Source organism: Oxyura jamaicensis, chromosome 5, assembly GCF_011077185.1.
Source record: "Oxyura jamaicensis isolate SHBP4307 breed ruddy duck chromosome 5, BPBGC_Ojam_1.0, whole genome shotgun sequence".
Lineage (NCBI taxonomy): Eukaryota > Metazoa > Chordata > Aves > Anseriformes > Anatidae > Oxyura > Oxyura jamaicensis.
Window position 1 is genome coordinate 44,757,391 of NC_048897.1, and position 21,172 is coordinate 44,778,562.

Here is a 21,172-nt window from a genome sequence, read left to right on the forward strand (position 1 = left end):
GCAGCAATAGTAAAATTTGGCTTATAATTGATACTAATACTAATAGCGTTACATAGAGCAAGATAGCTATTTAATAATAATACGAGTAATTGGAAGGCTAGGTATGAAGTGAAGTTTTTAAGGACTTGAAAGCAAGAACACTCCACCAATCACACAATCTCCTATGGCTTTTGAGGTATTTGTTCTACTAAGTATCTGGAAAACAGTGTGAAGAGGAGAGAAAGAGTAGGAGCCACACCATTATTTCAGTCTTCTGCTTGCCAGAAGTAGAAGCAAATTTTAAGCAAGACATGAAACGGAGTTAGGTTCTCTTGACCCCCTGAGATCTTTTCCATGAAAGAGCTCTTTTCCATGGGGAGGCAGATTCTTTCCAACAAAAAAGGTGTGTCTGTATAATCCCAATTACTATCAAATTGATGCCACTTCCAACAGAGCAAATGGTCGTTAATCAGTAAGCAAAGTGAAGTTACTAACATGAGTGCCTTGAATCACAGAATGTTTTCAATTCTTCTTGCATGTTGTAACACTTTGACCCAGCCACACTTTTCAGACCTTCAGTAATGCTTTCTTAAAATTAAATTTTGCAGCCACATCGCTGGGTATGCTTGCAGCTGAGGAAAAGAAGGTTCTTGTGAACCTTCAACAAAATCAGAGCAAGAGTGCTCTTAAGAGTGAAGGTTATTCTTACCTGCCTAGGAACCAACCAAGCAATAACCACATTGAGACTAAATCCTAAAATACTTGAGGTTGAAAAGGAACTCAGGAGGTCTGTAGTCCGATCTCCTGCTCAAAGCAGGTTCAGTGATGAGATCACTTAAGGTTATTCAGTGTTTTATATAGCTAAGAAACTTCAGAGGAGGGAGACTGCGCAAAGTGTATGGGCAACCTGATCTGTCTGGGGTTGTCATAGTTGTGAACAAATATTGCCTAACACCCAATATTAAAAGTAAAGCTATATTACTAAACTAAAAGTGAGTTCCTGGCTCACTTTTAAGTACAGTGTCAACTTCTGAATTCTGTAGTGCAAAAGACACTGAAATACTATAATTCTAGCAGAATGCCCTGAGATGACTAGGGTGCTGGGACACATGATGGAAAGGCTGAGAGGTGTGTTTGTTCAGCCCTAAGAAGAGGGTGCTTAAAGGGTGATCTTAGGTTGATAATGTCATGTTGATAAAGGAGTGATAATGTCATCTACGCCTCAGCAGAATGCAGAGTAGAGGGAGGGAGCCAGATGTTTTTGGAGGCCTACACCCATAGGAAGAGAGGCTGTGGACAGAAATTGCAACAGGGAAGGTTCTACTGAGGTGCTGCAGTGCAGAGGGGTGGAAATTGACTGTAAGATGTATTCAGATAGTAAAATAAGTTGTCCACAGAGGTTAGGGCATCTCCGTTCATGGAGGTATTCAGAACTTGTTAAGATTCTCAGAAATGTGATCTAAGTTGGCCCTGCTGTGTGGGACTTCGAAACAGTAGATTTGAAGAAATCTCTCAAATTACTCAGTGATTCCGATTTCCTTACACTCTTCAACATTTGCAGTATCTATTAGCCCAAGGGCATCTCTGGTTTTTAAATTAGTGTGTCCAAAGTATCCTCAGTAATTGTAGTCATGTGGGAAACAAATTCATGGATTTCAATCTTGTGTGAATTTTTTTTTTGAAATAATTATTACCAACACTTTACACCTGAATACTAAGCCACTTCTTTCTTAGGCGTGGCAGGTCTGCAGACAAAAAGGAGAGTTGAGACATCCCAAGGTTAGTTAAACTTCCTTCTTTTCCATTCAAGGTTGGTCACTTCAGCATTGGCATATTTGGTGTTCTTAGTGTAAGCTGACAGTCTTTTTCATGCTTACTGTTTTTCATAAGTAAATAAAAGCACAGGTTTTGAGGGATCACAGCGAGTCTTTGATACCAGCGTCACTTATTTTTAGGTAACCCGTTATGTAGTGCCTCTCATAGAAGGATCAACAATGGCCAGAAAGTTTGAAATCCAAGCAGAAAAGAGAAATTGAGCTGTAGTTGAAAGACATTTTTATAATCATAGGTGTCAAGGGGCGTGAGAGGAAATAGAACGTGGAAGATCTGTGCATCAGTCTCAAAAGTCAGCTGTACAGTTTCAGAAGTCAGTAGCATACACACAATAACTGCCTCTGGTATTTTTTCTATATGTAAGATTAAACTTCTTTGACTTTTCCACTTCTTTCAGTGCATAAAATGCACTGAGTACAACAAATGTCTAAAGTTCTTCATCCTGATGTTCTGTTCGTCTGCTTTTGTCATGTTCTTCAAGCAGATTCTATAGTAGCAGCACAGAGGAGTTGGACTTAACGGTTTATATGAAAAAATCTTAATGTCCTGCAGCCGCACTGGTGGTGACCGAAGTGACTTTATTCAAATCCACAGTTCTTATGTCAAGTACTTGATTGGATGCAAGCAATGCTCTGAAATAAGATCAAATTCTTCTGTCGTTGTAATTACTATTTGTGTCTACATGGAAGAATATGAGAGAGGACTTCCTAGTAGTATAGGAAACATGCATATGCAAATATTGCTAGAATCATTTTTTGCTTTCTTTTCCAGGATGAGCTTGAGTGGGGTCGATCAAATCATATTCATATCAAGAAAGTTAGAGAGGTAAGCTAAAACAGATTATTCTTATAAATAGGATGTAAATTTTTCTTACTTCCTACAGATGTCAATACCCTGAATAAGCCTACTTAAACACTAGTATGTATGCATCTAGGTATATATTTTCTTTAAACTGAACACTTATTATCATCTTTCTGTTCCCAGAGAAACAACAAATGTTTAAAGTGGCATTAAATAATTAACTATTAGTGCCCAGAAGAAGGCTATGGAGATGGTGAAGGGTCTGGAGGGGAGGATGTGCGAGGAGCGGCTGAGGTCCCTCGGTTGTTCAGCCCCGAGCAGAGCAGGCTGAGGGGAGGCCTCATGGCGGCCTGCAGCTCCCTCACGAGGGGAGCGGGGAGGGGCAGGCGCTGAGCTCTGCTCTCTGGGGACAGCGACAGGACCCGAGGGAACGGCATGGAGCTGGGACAGGGGAGGGTCAGGCTGGGGGTTAGGGAAAGTTTCTGCACCCGGAGGGTGGTCGGGCACTGGGACAGGCTGCCCATGTAAGTGGTCACAGCACTGAGCTGCTGGACTTCAAGGAGCATTTGGACGCTGCTCTTAGACACATGGTCTGATTTTTGGGTGGTCCTGTGTGGAGCCAGGAGTAGGACTCCTTGCATATCCCTTCCAACTCAGGATATTCCACGATTCTAACCATTCAACATAGAGTCTTAGAACTATAGGATCGTTTGGATTGGAATGGACTTTAAAGATAATCTTGTCCAAATCCCCTGCCACAGGCAGGGATATTTCACTAGGTCATGTTGTCTAAACCCCCATCCAACCTGAACTTGAATACTTCCGGGGGCTTTGTTTGGTGTCATCTAAGAACTTGAGGCCTGCCCAAGAATAATATCTAGTACTGCAAGTTGTTCTAAAACCTAGATTAGAGATGCTAAGCAGTATATTAGATGAAACACATACTAGCGTCACGTAAAAAGTAAGGGGGTTTGCCCACTTGCTTAGACTTGTCCACAAATGAAAAATAAATCTTAGTACAGTTGTTTTTATCTGTTTAATTTATAACTTAGAGTTGAAATTTCAGGTGGCAGAGTTATTTAACCTCTTGAAAACGCGAGTTGGAGAATTTAACATGTTTATAAATACTCAGCCATCTGCTGTGGATGAGGAATATGTATGTAAGCAACGCTTCATTTTGCAGGTAATGCTTTAATGACTTTTCGGGGCATTATTTACAAAGTTTATAACTGGATGTTTACGTAGCAGTACTGACAAATTAGTGCTATACCTGATGTTTCAAAATTTACAATGAGTGCTGGTCCTTTTGTTACCCTTTCTGATTCTGACAGCACATCAAAACAAAGCAAAGTGATACAGAGACAAATTAAACTTGTATATAGGTTAATTTTGTTAAAGTCATAAAAATACTCTGAAGGTGGATGGTTTGAGTTGGAAGGAGGAGAACATTTATGAAAATATTTTCACTTGTTTTGAGTGCTCTGTTTGTACTGCCACTGGCTTGGTTAGTTACTGGGGAGAAAAATTAGATTCCTTTCAGCTACTGTAACTTGTCAATTTTTAGTAACATTTCTTTTTCTATTTGGACTGATTAGTAGTTATTCTTATTTTCATGGACCTATTTATCATATATTTAATTTATCATGTCAATGGCAATTGGCTTAACTGTGTAAACTGTGAACTTTACAGACCTGAATTGTTAAATATGGTATGATGTAATGTGAAAAGCGAACAGCTGTCATAGCAGTATGTTATGTGAGTTTCTTAAAAATTGAAATGAGGGTTAACCATTATAATTTTCATAGACGAAGTCTGCTTGCAGAAAAATTATTGTTCCAGAAGTTGAAGTCTTCTTGTGGAAGTATGTTTTTAAGGGACAGGGTTTGCATGAGTTAACCTTTACTTTGAAACTATGGTAATTCTTGGTAAGAGACAGACAAATACATGAAGATCTGCCAATACCTCTTTTACTGCAAGTATATCTCTTTTTGAGGAGCTGAATATAATGAGCTATAACTTCCAAAATACTTTCATGATTTCAGGTTGTCATGGCTGGTGCTTTCTATCCCAACTATTTCACTTTTCAAAAATGTAATGAAGAAGTGGCAGTGAGAGACCTTGCTGGCAAAGATCCAAAAACCACTGTGTTGGTATGTTAAGATGGTGAATGTCGTAGGTAGTGTTAGAGTAGTATTTCTCAATTTCATTTGTTTTGTCTTGGGCCAGGACAGAAATAATTATCTACCCTGATCTGCACTTGAGGTCTTCTTTCCTATCTCCCTTTCTTTGAATGTAACAAATACTGTGTGGGTGGGCAATTTAAAAAGAATTCTTATTGAGAACTGCATCTATGCATTAGACTGGTAGTGTCACACAGGCAGCCAATTCCAAAAAAGTAATGAAGTATTTTTAAGTGTACTTTATAGGTACTTTTTTTAAGAGTACATTAGGCTGTTTGTAAAACGAGCTGTTGTAACTTCAGCATTACTTCTTTGTAATATCCTTCTTGGTACTATATGATGTGTGGTTGTTATTTTGAGGTTACTCAGGTGTTGCACCTTTTTTTCTCTGTAGACATATTTTTAGCTAATTGAATATGTATAAGTTTGAAATGGTTGGCTTGATTTTGATGAATGGCTTGCAGTTTAAACTAGAAAATATTCAATGTGTCTGAAGTAGGTATAACACTAAAATAACCATGCCTTATACTTAAAACAAATCTACAAGCCAGTGAGCCTCATTGAATAAACTTACATTGGCATAGGAGAAAATAGGTGGAAAGGTAGGAGAAAAAGCATATTGAGGAGGAATTTTGTCATGCTTTACTATGTATCCAAGAAAAGATGCTAGTTCTGCACAGAAAGAGTTGCTGGCATGGCATTTATTGAACACAAAGAAGTTTACATATTCCCCTAGGCTAGAGTATGAAAAAGTAGTTGCTACCTTCTGAGCCCAGTGGCTCTGCCAGGTTTTGATTGTGTTGTAGGCCACATACCCAGACTTTGGTAACCCAACTTGCATACAAGCGTGCTGTGAAAGAAGACCATGCTAAAATACTCATGTACCTGAAGGCAGATAACATCTGTCATTCTTCCCTGTTACACAGATCTGGCCAGTTTGTGATAGCAGGTAATCAAGTTGATCAGGCATGACTTATTCTTGATAAATTGATGTCTATTTCCAGTCACCTTCTCAATCATATAATCAGAAATGGTTTCCAAGAAGACTTGCTCTGTGATTATCTTGGGAATTGGAGTGAGGCTGACCAGCTTGTAGTTCCCTAGCTCATTTTTGCTATTTTAAAAGTGACTCTGATATGTGGTAGTTCAGCCAGGGCATTCAAGTTCGTAGCTTCTCCAGTTTCCCAGGTAGCACACATTGTCCATCATAGGGAACTACATCCTAGGTGAGGAAGCTCTCCTGTTAAGAGCAAAAAGAGGGATACTATGCTGCTTCTAGGAGAAATTATCCAAGTAATGTAACTACCAAAGAAGCATTTTTGATTTATAGTTAGACAAACTAGTTACCTACTGGTTTGAGAAGGGTAGGGCAGCATTTCCCCAGAGAAGCTGTGGATGCCCCATCCCTGGAGGTGTTCAAGGCCAGGTTGGATGAGGCTTTGGGCAGCCTGGTCTGGTGGGAGGTGTCCCTGCTCATGGCAGGGGGTTGGAACTGGGTGATCTTTAAGCTCCTTCCAACCCAAGCAATTCTGTGATTAGCAGCCAAACTTTGATTTTCACGTCTTTCCAGATTCTTGAATTTAATATAGTGTATAGCAGTTTTTAAATTTGGGTTTTAGTTTGAGTATTACTATTGCAGCTCAAGTGAAGGAGAAAACTAACAGTTGACGATTTAGGTGAAGTTAATAATGTATTACAATAGTTGAATGTATTCAAGTTCACCTTGTTTTTCTTAACAGGTAAAGAATATTCCGCCCTATGGATATCTATACCATAAACAGTTGCAGTCACTGTTTAGACAGTGTGGGCAGGTAAAATCTGTCGTATATGATGGATCAAGGTAAGTACAAAATATTTTAATTATCATGCCTTTCTCTTGCTCTCGGTTCTGAGGCTAGATGGACGAGGCTAATCAAATTCTTTCTTTGTCAATGGTATACTGACAAAATGAGTTTATTATTTAATCAATTTGGAATCAGTAAATTGTTCTTAAATGCATTGGCTAGAATAAGAAAGATTATGCTTTTATAAGAAAGATTAAAGCTTTGAAGTTCAATATGTGTTGATAAGAATAATATTTGATAAACTATCTCCTTAGAGACTACCTTCTGTTGTTTCTTCTGTTGTGTAACAGGGGACCTTAACTGGAGCTGATCTGTCTGTATTTTTTTCCAATTTATTTAGTGAATTCAGTTCATTGTTACCGTCAGACTGCTTTGCACAAAATGTGTGTGTCTGGCTGGTTTAGCTGGTCTGCAGGCTGACTGTGGGTTACAACTGCTCAAAGATAATTCATGTACTTTTTCCAATCATTAATTCTTTTCTTAATCACATATATTTTAACACTCTTTTTAACTTGTATTAAATAAGCTCAGTAAATTTAGTATGTGCTTGCGAGAAGGCTAGAATTTTTTTTTTATTTTTTTGCAACCATAAGTACAAGTAAATTGCAAGTCGCCTAAGAGTGGTAGGTAAAGCATGCGAGAAAAATACTTCTTACAGTTCTCTGGCCTGCTATGATAAGGACAGGGAAAAGAAGTTATGACTTCTCTGGTTTTGTTGTTTAGTTTTTGAATCTTCAACTATTTATTAGTTTTATTCGGTGTAATTTTTGAAACAGGGCTTTTGTGGAATTCTCCCATAACCCAATGGAGGGCTTTAAGATTCTTCCTGCAGTGTACATGTCAATCAAAATGTCACAGCTGAAAATTCCTCTTGAACTGGATGTTCATTATCCAGATGATATCAAAAGGCAGTTGCAACATGTGGCAACTGCAAGCATGGAATCTTTAAGGTAATCATATTCCATAGGGAAAATGGGTTTCTGTGCAGTGAAAGTTGAAATGAGGTTTATAGGATTCAGCGGGATTTTCCTTGGAAGTGTCAGCAAGGGAGAGGTGTTAAGTTGAAAAGACAGACAAACTTTGAACAGAATGTTTTATAGAAACAAGAGAAATCTGAGCGTACTTTGCCTTTATTTAAGGTTGTAGACCATTTGCCTTAGGCATATGGGAATATGGCTTTATACAGTATTTTTAGTTCATGACAATGTGGGGATTTCTAGGACAAAAAAGGGAATGACGTTTGGGGAAATAGCAGAAGGGGCAGGGAGGTAATGTAACAACAGAAGTGAAGGAGGAGAAAAATAACAGAAAACACTGATGAAGGGGGAGATAAAGTAAGTTGTCTTTGTCTGTATCTGCTTGTTCTAGAAAAACCTGGCACAGGGGTTTCATTGTTATATTCTGTCTGTGAATCTTAGCATTACTGATCTGGCAAGTTGGCCATATGTCCTAGCTGAATCTATCTGTCTAGCTCCTAATTGGTCTGTAAACATTTAAATATTTTAAAATGCAAAATGTAAAATAGGAAGGCAGGAATGAACTGTAAAGGTTCAAGTGCAGGTGAATACTTCACTTCCAGTTGATTGTACTTAATTTTTATTAAAACACTTACAGCACTTTCACTGTGCCCCAAACTGTACTTAAAATCTTCATGAAAATTAATTTTTAAGGGATTCACGAGGGAAGTCTCTTAAGCCGGAAGGGTGACTTTCATCGTGTAAAAGGAAAGCTATATTTCAGGGGAAAAAATGATACGCTGAATGTATCTTAGTGCTGTAACATACTCAATTTATTAAACAAAAACAAAAAACAACTTAAAGTATGCTATAGCAAAGAAAACTCATTATTTATTTAACCTTCATTCTTTGGATTTCTAGTAACCTGATTGCACAGTTGCTTCTTGGTATGTATCTTCCTGTATTTGGTCATGAAGATGTTAGTTTCTCCTGTAGTACGTTGGCTCTCTCTAGTAATTTTAAGTTTTAATCAAATTAATGTATTTTTAAAAACAAAGGTCATTAAGTACATAAATGCATCCTAGGTGCTTATCTTTTCCTTGCAAAATGTCATGACTTTTGTCAGTTAATTATTTTTTTCCTCGCGCTGTACATGCATACCTACAAGGTGAATCAATGTAAGAAGCAGTGAAGGCAGAAAACCCAGAATTTAGGTTTTGAAGTACTTAATGTTTTTATTCCATAAACATTCTAGAGTAAATGTCGACTATCAGAAGCAGACAGTAGAGCCTGTGGAAATCTCATTCGGTACTTCAGAACTGTCAAAGATGATCCCAAATCGTCACCTGTCCATTAGTGTAACAGAGGTAGGAACGTTATACCCCTGATGTAAGTCATATCTAGTAATCAGTACCTAGCTAACTTAGCAGGGATGAATAATCAACAAGTGTAAGTGAAAAGAATGGATACTAAAATTCTTTTTAGCAAAACATTTTCCAGCATTCATAAGAGGCATGAAGAATACTCCTTGTCTAACTTCGAATAGTTTCATTTTAAATGGTACTCACATGTCATGCCGCAAACTTAAATTTGGTATCACTTGAAAAAAAAAAATGTAGCATTCACTGCCAGTAGGTCTTAGCTGGGAGAAGATTAATGGTAGAGGTAAACTATTTGTGTATTCTCCAGATACGAGGATTGGTTGATATTTGGGCCAATACCTGGTTACTGTTATCTGGCAAGTTTTATTCAGAAACCGCAGGTGTGAGACATGAGTCTCCCTGCAAGCATAGCAAGTTGTGTTCGGAGAAAATTACATATGTGTACAAATACTTCCGAAATCTGAAGCTGAGAATTTTTAAATCTCATGTTAACTGTTGTCTTTTAAAACAAACGGAATAATATAAAGCAATATATATGCTGCTGAAATTCAAAAAGTAAAAAAAAATATATCTAAACCATTAGGATAATGGAAATTATAGGCTGAAGTATTAAACCAGCTCTTGGTGGAAGTGATATATTTTGCAGTGGCAGAAAATATTTTTTCTTCAGTTTATTCAGTTAAGTCTCTTGGTCCAAATGTTATTGGATTTGATGATCAGATGCATTCCAGTCAGTTAACGATCTGTGCCGTACAGTTTTGTTCACTATAATCAGCTTTCAGTAATGGCGCTATGTATTTATTTCCACTGTGAATATTCTTTTTTAATCACATTTGATGTAAAATCAGAAATGGTAGATGATATCAGTAAGCAATATGAAAAAAATGACTTATTTTATTCAACTTGATTTGAAATAACGATGTTCGTTTCAGTTTCCTGAAGCATGGCTAATCATGACAGTAATGATGCTGATTTGCTGATGTATGTAGCTAACTCTGGTTTTCTTTAGCTAACAAGAAAGTACACCATAGCTGTGTTCATCTATTTCATCTATCGTATACCCTACATTTTTAGCGTGTTGATTTTGTTTGGAAGTGGTCTTTCATTAAGTACTTTTTGCTTACTGCTTATATCAAGAGCCTATTTAGATTAAATGTGTGTTGTAATTGCACAGCAGAGACATTTAAAAACAACATTATATAATGAAGAATAACCTTTTATGAGAGGGAAATGCTTCACTGCATTACTGCAGTATGAGAACACTTCTGTGTTTGTCAGGAATAGGGGTGTTTTCATATATTTTGCTCAAAGCTGTTTTATTATTTGATGTAGGAGAACGAAATAACGAGATATCTGAAGTTGTCTAATTCTTACACTTTCAGATAGTAGAAGTTGGACACTTCTGGGGATACAGGATAGATGAAAAAAACAGGACTGTTCTCCAGGCTCTAACTGCTGAAATTAACTACCATAATCTGATGGATTTGTCAGTATCTCCATATCCAGAATTGGTTTGTCTGGCACCATTTACTTGTCTGGAAAATAGAGGATACTACAGAGCTCGTATCCTATATGTTTCTGGAGATTTTGCAGAGGTATGCTAATATGTTATGTCATATTGAATTGGTACAATGTAATTGGGTTAACAATCTTGGAGCAATTTGTTTTCTACTAAGCGATTTGACTAAGCATTATTTTCATTACAATTATAAACATTCTAGTGAAGAAATCTAGAAAGCCAGAGCTAAAATAAAATCTTAATAGAATGTTGCCAAAAGAGATGAACAACATGTTTTTTTCCAGAAGACAGGAGTATTTTAGCCTTAAATTTAGAGGATACAGTAAAGTGTTGTGGATGCTGAAGCAGAGCAAAGCAAAATAAAGAAGAAAACTTCTAGCTTTGAAAACGTGGTAGGGAGTGCCTAGATCAGAATCCAGTGCTGTATTGTTGGCAGGCAACCTCAAGTGTTGTCTTTAAAAATACATGGAGCTCCATATTAAAAGCAAGTCTTTGCCCACATTGTATGGGCAGCATTCAGTCATTCATGAGCAATTTGTCTAAATTCATTGTTTTGCCAGTGTTTTCTCTGCTGGTTTATATAGACTTTCTTCTTAATCTACTGTTTTTCCCTCCTCTCCAATTTCTTGTGCATCTTCTTTGTGGACCTTGTTTTTCAACTGACTAAAGCACACTGCAGTGTTTTTCATCTCACATAACACAACTTCTGGTCTTCTCAAAGTGTCCTCTCTTTTGCTTTGACCTCAGTTTTCTAGAGCAGAATTATGAATGGTTTTTGTATGTGCAGTTCCACCTTTGCTTATATAGTATTCCCATTCCAGCACTGTTTCTCCTCTGCATTAAGAAATGTTTCTTTTGGTATATACCAAGATTCATTTTTGTTGCCTTTTGGTAGCTTTTTCACACGGGCAACCTCTTGTCATCTTATGCTTGTTCTGTTTCCTTGGTAATTTCCAACTAATTAGATGTGCCACTATTTTTAAATTCTGTAGCAGAAATTACAGTTGTCTCCAAAAAATGACTTCACACTGTCTGTTCAGTTCTCTGGCTGATTGCATCTGGCCTTTTTGTATCAGTGTTTGTTGCTGAGTTTTGGATCATCAGCAAGTTTCATCAGAGTGTTTTGGCTTTTGGGGCCAAAATCAGTAACAGGAATTAGTGCCACAGTTCAAGACTGGTCATAATTTCCCAGGCCAGTATTTTTCTATTCAGCATTTAAGGACAGACCTTTAGTTTTGGTAAGACTGACCTTCGCACAGTCCATTTCTCTGCTGAATTACTTGATTTTTATTTTTTTTAACATACCTTGATGTCACCGCTATAAACAAGCAGCAAGGCTCAGTATCAACTCTAAAGTCATGAAAAACTAGTGAATAATAGTGCTAATCTCATTGTTGTATTTGCTTTTTTAAAAGCAGTTACTAGGTAGTGCTATTTATTGTCAAAAATAATGATACATGGGTTTAATTGCAGGGCAAGAGACTTTCAAAGAAATTTACTTTTTCTAGACTTAGTGGATTTGCATTACGAATGTGTAAGCAAAGGGATCAAACAATATATGTTATAAAATTTGACCTATTATTCACATATCTTCACGTGCATATTTTTCAGATTGAATTCGCTTCTGTCATTTGATAAGATTGTACTGTAATTATTAAACTTAATTGTCACTTTCCTTGCTACAAATTAGCATTTTTAATTCTGTGGAATCTCTGCTGATGCTTTTGATTTTTTTTTTCCAGGTTTTTTTTGTAGATTATGGCAATAGATCAAAAGTGCCTTTAAAAAAACTGAAAGAGATTCCGAGCCATCTTCAAGAGCTTCCTTTCCAGGTAGGGGTGGTGCTATTTGCTGCTTACTGGATATTTTCACGTCTTACCTGGCAAACAGAAGTGAACTTCAAATCATAATGCTTTTCATCATAATAACAAACTGACATGTATTTTGGTTATGTCCTACAACCTGCAAATCACCTTTACTCAGGTGGATAAATGTATTCCCAGGTATGTCTACACAGATGTAGTAGTTCTTGTGCGTAACTGATCTGCTTTGTATTTAATTGCAGAGAAATGTTACCTACCCTTTTGTCCTTAGGGGCACTTGCTGGGGTGCAGGGTAGGATACAACCCACGTCATTTTTTTTCTTTAACTGAATGTTTGAACTAAACCTGTGTCTGTGAGTCACCGTACTGGGTTCTATCTCCCACCTGCAATCACAGGAACAGTGGGAAGAGAGGAAATAGCTCTAACAGCTGACTTATGCTGCTTGTTGATTTTGGTCATCAGTTGCTTTGCTGTTATCAGTTTTTATGAGAAGGAGAACTTCCTCTCTAGAAAGTGTTGTTTTCATTACTGCCTGCTTACATGACAAGCTCACAAATAACAGGTTGAGCAGTAGATCAGCTATGCTCTTGTTTAAGAAGCACTGAGCAAATGATAGCTTCATTTATAGAGCCTAGGAAACAGCCTGGAGAGGAGAAGCTGTCAGTGACTAGTCCAATTTCTTTTCCTCTGCTTAATCCTCTTTTGTTCCTGCCACAGATAAGTGGCAGTGTAGGATCTCTGCTTATCTGCATAGCAGAAGTCTGCAGTCACAATATCTTGCATGTCGTTAGCATGCAGAGTACTTTTGTTCACCAGTGTTCCTGCTGTGCTATATTATTAGTCACAGGACAGATAGATAGGAGAAAACTTTCATATATTTAAAACACGTAGAAGGCTCTGGTTTTGCTTTGCACCATTTTGCTTTCTTTGAAACACTGTCTTTATTAGTTTTTTTCAGAAAGATCTCTTGAAAATGAGTGATCTGTAATGCAAGTCTGAGGGACTTTATTGCGCAGCTAGCTTTTCAGAAAAATAATTCTCTAGAGTTACATTTACAAATACAATAGCTACTTGAACTTCCAGCTCTTCAGTCCTTATTCAGATACTTTTTAACTCATTTAAACAGATGTATTGTGCTGCTTTATTCTCTAAAGTAGATGATGAAAATGAGAAATCATAATTTGTCTTCTCTGTTCTTGTTGTCTGGTCTTGAGAGGGTTAATTTTGTTTGTTTTTATAATTGATATTTAAAAATAAATTTTTACCATTTTAGCAAGAAACATCCTTTGAGTTTTCTTCAGTTATAATAAAGGGAAAGGTATTTCTGTTCCATGCCTAATCTTTTAATGACCTACCCTTATACTTCCAAAATCATGGCTAGAAAAAAAAAGTTTGTTTTAAATTCATTCAAAGCCATAATTACATGTAGTGGTTGTGTAAGTGGGTTAAACTGGAACTGACTTACTCTTGCCTGCTTGGGGCAGAATAGCTGTAGCTGTCCTGATACTTCCTACTACCTTCGTTGAAAAATTGTAGATGGTAAAGTTTTCCCAGAAAAGGCATTTCTAGTCTCAAAAGATTTTAATGTGGATGGTGAATTATATTTTGTTTATGCCTCATTTGCAACTATGTACAGTATTGTGATGAGAGATGCAGTGTGTAGCTGCATTGGCAATGACAGGATAGGATTTCTGCCAGTAGCTTTACTGCAGTCTTAGGAAATTAACATAAGTCTCTGCAATAACGATGAAATAATTTTGTAGTTAAGTCAAACTGTGGAGAAAACGAAAAAATTTTGTGCTGATTCTCAGCACGTATTCAGGCAGACATTGTTCTTAATGTTTTTGCTCTAGGCTTTAGAATTCAAGATATGCAAGATGCGTCCGTCTGCAAAATCTCTTGTATGTGGGGAACGGTGGAGTTACAGTGCTAGCCAGAGATTTGCCTCGCTAGTAAATGGTTATACTCTGCTGGTGGAGGTGTATTCAGTTGTGCACAGTGTTCTGCACGTGGATGCTTTCCGTTACTCGAGGCACAAGGACCTTGTGAATATTCGAGATGTGCTTATTAAAGAGCGTTATGCTGAACTAGCGGAAGAATCATACAAATCACAAGTATGTATTTAGTAAGCTTCTTTGACTACTTATACTAATGTATTTTAGCTCAAACTGTCTCGAGTCCTTAGAAGTTGAGCTGAAGTTTTGAAACAGTGCCAAATGAGACTAGGCAACAAAAATGCTTAAATGGGACTACATATTTTTACTCGTGTGTGTATATATATTGTGTTCCTAGTCAAAAGTATTGCTGTATTGAGAAACCTTTTGAAAGAGTTGTTTTTCAAAAGGTAATGGAATCATTTGAACTGCTTCACTGTTCATTGAAACTGTTTTAATTCTTGCATTTTTCATGGTTTATATCAGAAAGGTGATGAAAGCATTGTTTTTTGTATTTCTACATCTGTGTTCCTTGTGTACACACACAGAAGAAAAACAACAAAAACATGTTTAATGGTTTTAACACGCTTTCATTTTTATGTAGCAAAGCCATGATTTGCTGAAGGGATTATTTATTGACCAAGTAAAGAAAGAAGAGAAAACATCTGTACCTTCAAGAGAGGAAGAAAAGCATTTCATTGAAAGGTTATTAAACTGTTTTTCCGGCAGTAGATCTGGTGCACCAACCCATAAGGTAAACTGAGTGGTGGTTCTGGTATGGCATTATGTGATCCTTTGTCTCACATTATTAGAACACAGATGAAGACTGAAAGGACCTTTAATAACCAAACCATATTGATGCTGTTCATAGTGCACTCTACATCTTGTTGTTAGGAAGCCATGATGTGACCACTGCAAACTAATCTATTGCAGCTTTTAATGAAGTTTGAGGCTTAGCCTTAAGAGCTAACTGAACTGGATAGTCTAGCACATCCCAAGGCAGCTGTTCAAGGACTGCAAGATGTAGGTAAAATTGAAAAAGTGAACTCCAGTGTTTTAGTGTATAGACATCTTCATTACATAAGCTGCAGCAAAAAGCAGGATTATGACCCTATCAATTCTTCTGGAAACTTTAACTTTGTTAAAACTATACAGAGTATTTAGTTCTTCCTTAGCTTTGGTGACACAGGGTAAGTGGTGCAGAAAAGGCTGTGCTGTGTGATAGTAGTGAAACAGTGGGTGTTCTTCAGCTGTCAATTCAAAATTGAGAATTTACTCCTACTTAAGTATTTTGAGACATCTAGTCACTACTAAGCTGGTATATAAAACAAGGTTGTATGGGATTGTGTCCTGTTCTGCGTTCTGATTACAAGTTAAGCCTGGTCTACATTATAACTTCACCCATTTCAAACCTGACAAAATTCAGGGTTTCAGGCACCTACTCATGCTTAGGTTACCCACAGGAATAATCCTGTTTAACTACTTACTTTTTCTAAAGTGTGATATTGTCAAGATTAAAGACCTGCTCGTGTAAATAAAAATAGCCTGATTTTTGTTAGATGCTTTATGAAGTCTGAACTTAAATTTCTTAAGCCTGTGGGAAGTTGTGAATTCCCAGTACCTGTGAAAAGACATTACTTTTGTTTAGGTGCCTCAGCATGCAAAGCTTGCTTTAGATGGGTGATATGAAAATGTTACTTGTTTATCAATTCAGTGTTGCTCAGTGCACACACAGGATGTTAAAAAGCATTCTGTTTTTTCATTTATCAAGTATTCTCATGGGGAGAGATCCCTATGCTGGCTAATGAGAACGTCATTTGTTCTTTTGTTGAAGGTAACGGTTTTTGGCCCATTCAGTCCTTATGAGGTAAAATGCTACAGTATGACTAAAGTATCCCAGTTCAGGTATGGTAATGATGGTAAAGCTTTCATTGTGAAGCATAGACGTGTTCTTAACTGTTACTTTTGATAAACTGGCAAAACCCATCCTCATTACTCTTACAGATTTTTACAGGGTTTTTAATCATTGAAAATGCAGAAGTAGTAAAGCCTCAATTGCGTTCAAATGCACACTACTGCTTTAAGGAGAGTATTTTTATTAAAGATGTCTAAATGCCTTAACAGAAATTAGTATTAAGTCCTATACATGCCCTAATAGAGATTCATGTAATTTTAAGCCAGTAACTGCTATCCATTCAGGTCGTACTCTGAAATAAAAAGGATTAATTTTTTATGTTTATATGTTTGTTTTTTAATGTTGGAAATATTTTTTTATTTCCTCCTCAGAAGTGCTTTCATACACAGGGAAAGCATAAATTCTGTTGTTGTCGATGATGCTCCAGAAGACTCCTTTCAGCAGTTGTTGGTTGCCGCTTCTTTGTCATTAAATGCAAATGGTAACTCCTAATACAAATGTTTGGATGGTTTCTCTGGACTCTTTTATATGAATAGCTGTATGAATAAATATGTTACTGCAGTTCTACGTTACATCTTCTTGAGATCAGTGTTTTCATTATGTACTTAATTTTTTTGTGCTGACAGGATCTACCGTGCTTTTAGAGGAAACATCTTTGATGCCTCCTATTCCTGGCCTACTTGCACTCCTTAGCATGCTGTTTGCTCCTGCTATAGAACTTAGGTATTCATGTGTTCTTGAAGTGGCTCTTCATTTTGTTTAGGACCCTCACAAATCGGTGACAGACTTGCTCTGATTTCATCATTTAGTAGATTCTCTTCATTCCTTTTGATATAATTCTTATATCATCATCTATCAGCTTTATTATAGTGTATGCTAAGACAACACGTTTCACGTACATAGAAATTGGCACAAATTGGCAGGCTTTATTCTCACATTGATGTCATACAGTTCCTGACAATTGTGCAGAAGTCTAGAAAGATGAACTGTAGAACTGGGCAAGTTTTAAATCCACATGAAGAGAGAAACTTGCATGACTTTTGTGAAAGCTGAGTTCCGGCAGTTGGATTACTGTTTTGTTTAAATTCTCATATCTGCAGACTGTCATTTCAACACAGGAAAACTGGCTTTGCTTAAATTAAGTTTCATTTTGCGTATATGTGATTTTCTTCTAAGTTTTGTGACTGTTTTCATAATTAGATCTTTAGCTTTATTTCATTACCGTAACAAAAAATGGAGGTAGTGAGACTAGATGTGAATGTCCAGAAGTTCTTCTAGCTTTTTTAAAACTCTTATCTTCTTTGGCGTGGCTTAGACAAATTCATTTAAGTCTTTTTTTCATTTAAGTTTAGTTTCTTAATCTCTAAGTGAGACCGTTTTCTTTGTTTGTACAGGATTGATCAAAGTGGAAAGAATTTTACTGGTGTTCTGTGTGGCTTGGGTTGGAGTCAGACTCGTGGGGTTCCACTTCTTCCAGAAAATGACATGGAGCTGACATTTGATGTGCATTTTGGAGTAGATGACATATCAGAGGTAAAAACATGTATATTAATTTGTGTTACAGTTAGAATTAAGTAGAATTTAGTGCATCAGAACTTGGTAACAGTTCTAGTAGCTGGAATCTAGCAGCTGGCTGCCTTTGGAAAATTGTTGAAGCTTTGTGTGTGTGTGTGTATGTTTACTGCTTGTTTAGAACCTTGGACTTCTAACAGAGAAAAATAGTTAGCCCCTATATATTTTGCTAAATAAAGTCAAATATTATAATACAATACTTTGCTTTTGTTCAGAAAAGTTTACATCAGTTTTACACTCTTCAGATAACGATACTTGTTAGTTATGTTTTTAGAATTACTGTTTTTTTAAAGACAAGCATAGTGTTTTTGCTTTGCTATCTTCAGTTTGACTTCACAATTCTGAGAAGTCAACTGTAGTAAGCTCCTTCTCCTGGAGCAGATCAGTCAATAGATAAAAGCCCTCATATTCTTCCATACAGTATTTTTGCAACTTGCAGGCAGAGGTCTGTCAGAGGGCAGTATGTACGCTCTCTTGTACAGCATAGTAAGCTGTATTTAACCTGTGGTTCAGATTTTAGATACTGAAGGACCTCACATACCTTGAGCAGTTTTGCGTACAGGTGTAGTAGATAACCAGTGTATTCTAGAGGCTTTTTAAGGACATAGAGGACATGCTAGTGTGCAGATGAGGTGAAGTATTATTTTTTGAAAGCATTGACTTGGTGTGTGATGTCTGTAATCATGGCACCGTAGCCATAATGGTAGCACCAAGCTGTTGTGTTTTTAAAAATTATGGACACAGAAAATCCTTAAAGTTTTTATGGAAGGAATCTGTGGTGGAGGATATCCAGACAAGTGGTAAGTACCCTGTGTCTTCTATAACATAGCTGATTAAACTTGAAGATTGATTTCAAGCAGCTGGAATTCTAACCTCTTCTACCAGTAGTGATGCATCTGAAGGAAGAAATTTTTCTAAAGCTTCAGATGTTTTTGCTTATGTTAATAATATTTCAATTAAAATTGAGTTTTATGGGTGCCATAACCACCTTTCATACATGTCAGTATGCTATAACCCCGGACTAGGACTGGTGTATAGTACGTCGTATTCAGTCATTGTTATTTTTACAGATAAACATCCTAAGGACAGCCATTAATAAGATGCTCTGTGAATATGCAATGTACTCGCAACAAGAGAAAATGACACAGCTGCAGGAAAACAATCGTCAGATGCTTCTAAGGTAATCATTTTGTAGAAATAAGAACTTGCTTTTGCTGAGAAAGTGAAACACAAAATAAATGATTGCTTGAAGCATAGCTCAGGTTAGGCTTTGGGGAAATGATAATATAGGGTGTTTTCGTTTAATGATGCATTTAATTTACTTTGCTTACTTATGAAGCAGTGTATTCAACAACTTTAGACTGCTTGTGGAAGCACTGGTTCTTCAGGGAAGCCTGATCACTTAATAGTCATAAAACCTAGACTGTAAAACCTGTTCCACAAGATACCAGTTCTGATGTGTCTTTGCTTTTGTCAGTGCCCAGGACAAAGCTACTGAAGTCCTATGACATAAGAGCACAGAAAAAATGAGTTTTTTTTCTCACTCTAGATGAAATTCAGGCTGTGCCTTACCTTTTCCTCCCTCAACAGGCCTGTTGAGGAGAGATGTTGCTGGAAGTCCAAAGCTAATTTACAAAGTGAAAGAAGTCTCCATCAGCAGGGCAGGCCTCCCTGCTTCTCATCACTGAAGTAGTGACTCCAAAAAGGTTGTTGTCAGTGCAGCTGGTCTTGAGAATTCTTCCAGTTTGCAGTGTGTGAGAAGTGTTCAGGGGAGCAAGGTCAATGAAGTTTCCCTGTAGCAGTTCCTTCTAATATCTGTGACGGCAGAGCATGCCATGAAAAATTTTCCCTAGTTTATAAATGTCATCTGCATTCTTAGTGCTGTCTACATCATCATCATTAGACGTTTTTCATCCTTACCTGGCTCTGTATTGAACAGATTTCAAAAAAGAGCAGGCAGGACTTAAATTAACTTGAAGTTAAGGTGTTGTGCCCTCTAGTATTGCTCTTCTGTCTAGGAAATGTGACCTGTTTCTACAGTAAGCTCTTCTAAAGTAACTGTGCCAAAATGAGGTGGTTTCTCATGCTGATACAGATCAGAAGCTTTTAAGCCTATCTGCTAATACCTTAGGTTATCAAAACGATTATCAAAGCAAGCTGTTCATGCTGAATTAGTTTTCATTAAATCAACTGATTTAATGAAATCAGTTTTCATTAGGTGTTTCTTGTTTGTTTTTTTTTGAATGTACCTGTTCAGTTGATTTTTTTTCCCCTCCAGCTGTGAAAATGTGATAACATTGCCTTTATTTAAGAAGTATGGGTACTTTAATTTCCAATATTTGAAAGAAAATGAGATGTGGTGCATTTCATAATAAATTAACAAGTGTAGGGGCAGTCAGTCTTACCCTTTGAGGCACTGAAGAGGAAATGGAATTAAAAAGCCATAGAGAAGTGCCAGAAGATACGGGCTAGATGCTATCTAGCATACATTAGCTGACCAGCAGACATCTCTCGCAGGAATGTGGCAGCATCAAGCTAGCTGTTCGTGGTGTGTATGTACATCCAGAAGGGGATGGGAGAGCTTCGTGAAAGCTGTACCTCGGAGACGTATGCTATTTGTACTTGCATACACCAGTGCAAACTGCCAGCTCCCTGTTGGTATTTCACATCTGCGAAATTCTTGCTAAAGTACTAGCTGTTTAATGTACTGCTGATGCAGTAATTAATTTCCTGTTTGTGTCCTAGTACCTCAGGCCAGTTGGTGTCTGTGTTGCTTTTGGACACTGTCATCTACTACCATGTTTAGACTTCAAAGCTGAATGAAGTTAGCTTGCATGATTCATGTGGTAACAACTGCAGGGAGAATTCAAGGAAAGTGGAGAGGCAGAAAGAAGGATAACCACAAAACATTTCTGAAGGTGCCTGTTTGTCTGTGACAGTAACAGGAGCTTACACTTGGACATCAGCTCCAAGACGAGAAATTCAGGACACAGAAATGCCAGTTGCTATTTCTTGAAGTTTATGAGTACTTAGTATTGTTTCAGGACCTTTTTTAGGTTGGTCATTCAGACACTTACAGCCAGTCAGGAAGGGAAGGAGCAACCGACACAGGTCCTTGGCATTGCTGTCTTTACTGGCTCAGTCAGTGCTGATGCTGACATCCTTTCTCAACTATTCTCAACCTTCTGGGTGTCTTTCTTTAGGATTTAAGCCTTTCTGTGGTGATGTTTTCCCTTCTGGAATCTTTGTGCTGCTACTAATTCTGTTCCAACAGTCCTACTGCTGTTTTTTCTACCTTTCTTACCTCTTTGTGGCCTTTACACAGTTTGTTCTTGGCTGTCTGAGTCAAGGTTACATAGCCATTCTGTGTTTGGCCTTGGGACACAGGCAGCTAAGCTTGGGAGTTTACAGCAGGGGTTCTGCAGCGTGGGGA

General features: G+C 37.3%; 1 protein-coding gene across 2 annotated transcripts in view; it reads left to right on the top strand.

Annotated features, from left to right (window-relative positions):
- Window positions 1–21,172, top strand: part of TDRD9 (tudor domain containing 9) — a 73,648-nt gene that overhangs the window by 42,355 nt on the left and 10,121 nt on the right. Inside the window, exons 19-34 of one of the 2 annotated variants that reach the window (XM_035326831.1) lie at window positions 1,714–1,758; window positions 2,584–2,637; window positions 3,680–3,796; window positions 4,656–4,763; window positions 6,533–6,633; window positions 7,414–7,587; window positions 8,849–8,960; window positions 10,358–10,570; window positions 12,237–12,326; window positions 14,172–14,432; window positions 14,857–15,006; window positions 16,087–16,157; window positions 16,539–16,648; window positions 16,794–16,890; window positions 17,562–17,700; window positions 18,810–18,919. In XM_035326831.1, coding sequence (XP_035182722.1) covers window positions 1,714–1,758; window positions 2,584–2,637; window positions 3,680–3,796; window positions 4,656–4,763; window positions 6,533–6,633; window positions 7,414–7,587; window positions 8,849–8,960; window positions 10,358–10,570; window positions 12,237–12,326; window positions 14,172–14,432; window positions 14,857–15,006; window positions 16,087–16,157; window positions 16,539–16,648; window positions 16,794–16,890; window positions 17,562–17,700; window positions 18,810–18,919 — 1,952 coding nt within the window. Of the gene's footprint in view, window positions 1–1,713; window positions 1,759–2,583; window positions 2,638–3,679; window positions 3,797–4,655; window positions 4,764–6,532; window positions 6,634–7,413; window positions 7,588–8,848; window positions 8,961–10,357; window positions 10,571–12,236; window positions 12,327–14,171; window positions 14,433–14,856; window positions 15,016–16,086; window positions 16,158–16,538; window positions 16,649–16,793; window positions 16,891–17,561; window positions 17,701–18,809; window positions 18,920–21,172 lie in introns of both variants that reach the window. The other variant, XM_035326832.1, reaches the window with a different exon arrangement.